Source organism: Terrapene carolina, unplaced genomic scaffold (genome assembly GCF_002925995.2).
Source record: "Terrapene carolina triunguis isolate 2854851 unplaced genomic scaffold, T_m_triunguis-2.0 Scaffold49, whole genome shotgun sequence".
Classification (NCBI taxonomy): domain Eukaryota; kingdom Metazoa; phylum Chordata; order Testudines; family Emydidae; genus Terrapene; species Terrapene triunguis.
The window spans coordinates 3,397,978-3,402,864 of record NW_020664400.1 but is presented as its reverse complement, the minus strand read 5'-3'; the positions used below and the strand labels follow the sequence as shown (position 1 = coordinate 3,402,864).

General features: G+C 68.7%; 1 protein-coding gene across 1 annotated transcript in view; it reads left to right on the top strand.

The window, feature by feature from the left end:
* Positions 1-3,532, top strand: part of LOC112117719 (E3 ubiquitin-protein ligase MARCH5-like) — a 4,259-nt gene extending 727 nt beyond the window's left edge. The window contains 5 exon segments of the mRNA XM_024215760.3: positions 978-1,180; positions 1,601-1,731; positions 2,030-2,213; positions 2,570-2,739; positions 3,263-3,532. Coding sequence (XP_024071528.1) covers positions 978-1,180; positions 1,601-1,731; positions 2,030-2,213; positions 2,570-2,739; positions 3,263-3,418 — 844 coding nt within the window. The 3' untranslated portion in view covers positions 3,419-3,532.
* Positions 3,533-4,887: the final 1,355 nt, after the last annotated feature.

The window sequence follows — 4,887 nt, the reverse complement described above, 5'->3', positions numbered from 1 at the left end:
CCCCCCCCCCGCCACAAATGCCCAGCGCCCTGCACAACACTACCCCTGCCCAGCCCCCCCCCCGAACCCCCACTCCCTAGTGCCCCAACACACAGAGATCTTCCCGCCCTCACAGCCCAGCGACCCCCAGAGACCCACTCCCCCACCCCCTGTTTCCTGGCCGCACTCACCAGCAGGCTGGGGAGTGACTGTGTCTGCTGGGCTGAGCCGCCAGTGCAGCCAGGGCTGGTCCCGGGGCAGGGAATCGCTCCGGCCCCTCTGGAGCGGTGTGATCAGCCAGGCCAGGGCCTGTCCCGGCCGGGCTCCCTCAGGACCCACTTGCCTGGAGGGGCCCAGCTAAGACCTGCCAGGCTTCTGCAGCAGTCCCAGGCAGCTCAGCTTCAGGGAGACAGGTGGGGCCCCACAGGTGGTGGGAAGCAGAGAGGCCCGGAGCTGGAGGTGCCCTGGGGTCCGGCCTGGGGGCAGAGGGGAGCTGGCGGGTGGGGCCAGGGGGCAGAGAGGAGCCCTCGGCCGGTGGGTGAGCAGGCCGAGAGGAACAAGTGGCTAGCAGGGTCTCAGGACGCAGTGCGAGCAGAGCAGGCCGGGGCCCCTTCTGAGCATGGGCCCAGCTCCACGGAGCCACTGGTGCCATTGTAAACCCGGCACTGGCCTGGCCCGATCTCCCTGAGGAACGTTCCCCTCCTGCCGCCACCCCAGCCAGCCTCCCTCTTTGGCCTGGCTCTGGGGGCCCTTGGGACGTGGGACGGGGCTGGGTCTTGGCTGCCCTGCGCTGAGCCTGGGCAGGGAATGGGGGCAGGATCCGGATGGGGGTGGGACTGGAGAACGATGCTGGGGGGGAACCTGGCAGTTAAGGGTCGCTGGGTCCCCTAGGGATCCCCCTGCTCTGGGGTGGGGTGGCCCAGAGTTTGGCCCTGCCCTCCCGGTCTGCGTGGGTTCCTGGGGGCGCCTGGCTCCCTGACGCGCTCTCTGTTCTCCAGGCACTGCTGGGTCTGCTTCGCCACGGAGCGTGAGGACCGGGCTGCCGAGTGGGTTTGCCCCTGCCGCTGCAAAGGCTCCACCAAATGGATCCACCAGGCCTGCCTGCAGCGCTGGCTGGACGAGAAGCAGAAGGGCAACAGCACGGGCAGCGTGAGCTGCCCGCAGTGCGGCACTGAGTACCGCATCATCTTCCCCAAGCTGGGTGAGCGCGGCAGGGGGCCTGGGTCCCCAGCCAGCCCCTCTGGGTCCTGGCTGGGGCTTGGTTTGCCTGGGACCGCGACCCGGGGGACCAGGAGACGGGGTTGATGGGGCCAGTGGGTGTGAAGGGGTTAATGAGGGGCAGAGTGGAGGGTGTCTGGGGAGGCTTTGCCTGGAGCACAGAGGTTGGCACAATGCCCTGGCTCCGGACCTTGTGCTCCACCCACTAGCCTGTGTGGCTTTTGAAATTCCTGGCTCTGGCCTGGCGGGGAAGGGCTGAAAGCCCTGGGATCCTGCCCGTGAGTGGGTGGGGGCAGCCCTTGTCCCTGGGGATTGTCTGGAGTCTCCCCGGCGGGCAGCTGGCCCAGGGAATACAGGGGTGTGTGTGCACATGGCGTGGCCTGAGTTTCTGATCTCCCTGCAGGGCCCCTGGTGTATTTCCTCCACCAGGTGGACCAGATCCTGTCCAGAGCCAGCCCCTTCGCCATGGCCGGCATCGTGGTGGGGACGGTGTACTGGTCGGCTGTCACCTATGGGGCCGTCACGGTGATGCAGGTAACGTGTTGGGGGTTCACCAATGGGGGCCCGAGCTGGGCCGGGGCTGGTTCTTCCGCCAAGCTCCGGAACAGAGGCAAGAGCACTGGAGCGACTGCACCCGTGGGTGCTGTTGGGTGCCAGGCTGGCTGTGCGGGGGCACGGCTGGGGCCATGCAGCTGGCGTGGGCAGGGTGCTGCTGGGAATTGGCCTGAGAAGGCAACGTGGTGCCCGTGCTGTGGGGGTGTGACTGGCCCGGCCAGCGCGGGGAGCCCAGCTCTCGGCGTGGGCTCTGAGCCGCCTCCTCCCCCGGCTGCAGGTGGTCGGTCATAAGAAGGGGCTGGATGTGATGGAGCGGGCAGACCCCCTCTTCCTGCTCATGGGGCTGCCCACCATCCCCGTCATGCTGGTGCTGGGCAGGCTGATCCGCTGGGAGGACTATGTGCTGCGTGTCTGGCGGAAGTACTCCAGCAAGCTGCAGGCCCTGCAGGCCCTGGTGCCAGGTGCGGGGCGTCGCCGGTGGGGGGGATGGGGCTCTGGGGCTGCCCTGCTGGTGCCGGTGGGTGGGCAGGTTGGTGAGAGGGTGGGCATGGCTGCCACTCAGCCGAGGCAGGGGCAGGCTGGCAGCGAAGGGATTTGAGGGAGCAGAGCCGTGGGGCGAGGGGAAGCTTGGCAGCAGCACTGTCAGCTGGTGGCCTGGCAGGGGGAGGAGAGACAGTGACAAGGGGCAGAGTGCTGGCAGGGGGCAGACACTGGGGCTGAGGCGGGTGGTGTGGGGAGCGGTTCAGGTCTGAGCCCCCTGGCCGGGTGGCGGTAACCGATCACTGCCTCAGTTTCCCCTTCCTTCCCATTTCCCCAGGGATTGGGCGCCCGGTGCCCCCGGGGCCCCTGGCTGAGTCCCGCCCCCAGAGCGACCACCCGTCCCTCTCACGAACGCTGTGCGGGGCCCTGGTGTTCCCCACCGTCGCCAGCCTGGTGGGCAGGCTCCTCTTCCGGCGGGTGGACTCCAGCCTGCAGCGCACCATCCTGGTGAGTCCGGGGCCGGGCTGTGCCAGCCACTGCGGGGCACCCATGCGGGGCACTGCCCAAGGCACCTGGGCTGAGTCTCCAGCAGCTGCGGCTCACGCCCTGTGGCAGCTGGAGCCTGCCAGCCCGAGAGCCCCGGACCCAGGGAGTCTGAGCTCAGAAACCTTGGCGGTCTGTGATCTGCTCTCTGCCATGGAAACGGCAGGCCAGCCTGGCACTGCCGCCCGTACTGTCTTGTGGCAGCACCGGTGCTGCGGGTCGGGAGTGAAGGGCACCGGCAGCGCTGGGGGTGGGGAACCCAGGGCTGCGGGTCAGGAGTGGGGGGCACCAGCAGAGCTGAGTGGGGAGCCCAGGGCTGGGCTAGCAGGGGGTGTGGATTAGGGCACCAGCAGAGCTCCAGCGGGGAGCCCCCGTCCCTGGTGCTCAGTGGGGGGAGGGAGCTGGCTGGGGGGCTGTGGTGCTAGGGGATGCCCAGAGCCATGGGACTGGCACAGCAGCTGGCGTCATCTCCTCCCCTCCTCCACAGGGCGGCATCACCTTTGTGGCCATCAAGGGGGTGCTCAAAGTCTACTTCAGACAGCAGCAGTACCTGCTCCAGGCCAACCGGCGCATCCTCGACTACCTGGAGCCGGGCCCCGCGCCCCCGGACGAGGACAGCAGCACCGAGGGCAACCTCAGCTAGGCCTGGAGCCTGGCCCCTGCCCGCAGCTCCTTGGCCCGTCGGGCCGTGCCCTGCAGTCACAGCTGGGGGGCAGAGCCCTGCCCTGGGCCCCCCCGCGGAAGGCTCTCCTGGCCCTGCCCCCTTTATAAATAGCCACTGGAAATACAAACCTTGTTTGAACGGCGCAGGGTGTGTCTGGGCGTCATTCTGGGGAGCGGGGGGGGGGGTCTCCCTTCCCACCCGCGGGAGCTCCCTGATGCTGTGTGACTTGATCCTCTCCCTGTCTCCCGCAGGCGTGCGGAGCTGAGAGCGTTGGCAAGGGGGCTACCCTGGGAGCTTGGCCCCTTGGTATCCTCTGGCTTGGGAGAGCCGTGAGCTGCTGTCCCCCGGGGCGTGCGGATGTCCCCGCAGTGTCTGGGCACCTGGCACCAGTCTGGTTATCCTCAGGGCTGGTGTCCCCCTTTGCCTCAGGCCGCATAGGCTCTTCCTGCGGCCGGGAAGGGGTTTTCTCTCCACCTCTCCGAGCGGGGACAGATCCGTCCCTGGCCCCCCACGTCCCCAGAACGGGGGAGGGGGGGGTGCTCTGCCATGTGGTGTGAAGTGTTCACCCCCCGGCCCCTGTACCAAGCTCTCTGGGGTGGAGCAGGGAATCGAACCTGGGGCTGCTGCGTCCTAGGCTGGGGCCCTGCCCCTGCTGCCCCCTCCGAGCTCGTGAGCTGACTCCCACGGGCCCTGCGGCTGGTGCAGACCTGAGCCTGGATCGTCCTGGTGCCAGTGCTTTTGGCTGCCGCCTTTCCCGGGTGCTTTTCGGCTCCTTTGCCGCGGCTCGAGAGGTGCCACAACCGCTCGCTACATTGGCTGCCCCGTTACCACCGGGGGAGCCCCCCGGCATTTCTCCCCTGCTCCCCCAGCTGGATGGAGACGTGAGCCGGGGCGGTGGAGCTGGGAACAGCCCCCTGCAGCAGCCCACGGACACCCGCTGAGGGGCCGCAGGTGACTGGGCTGCCCTGCCTAAGCTCCCTTCGCACCCTGGAGGTGGGTCACAGCCCTGCGAGGCCGTGTCTGGGGGAGACTTCCTGGGGGCTTGGAGCAACCCACAGTAGGCGCCTGGCCCAGAGTGCCCGGCGCGGAGCAGCTGCCAGCCTGTTCTGCTGGGGGCGCTGGGGAGCAGCGTACAAAGGGCTTTGCTGGCCAAGTGAGGGGAAACGCAGCCCTTGCGAGGTGGGGGACAGCCGCCCCAGGCTGTGTTCAGGGACTGAGCCCACTGGCCCCGCATCAGTCCTGGCCCGGGCCAGGGGGCCCCAGCACGGTGCCCTCTCCCAGGGGTGGGCAGCCTTTAATCCCTGGGCGTGGGATGGGGTGGGGGGCGGGTCTCTGTCCTGCTCGCTGGAGTCAGGCTGGGCTCTGCGCCCCCTCACAGGTCCCATTCTTCCTCCAGGGTGAGCCCTCAGCGCCCCAACAGCTTCCCGCAGCCCACGTTGAACTCCCAT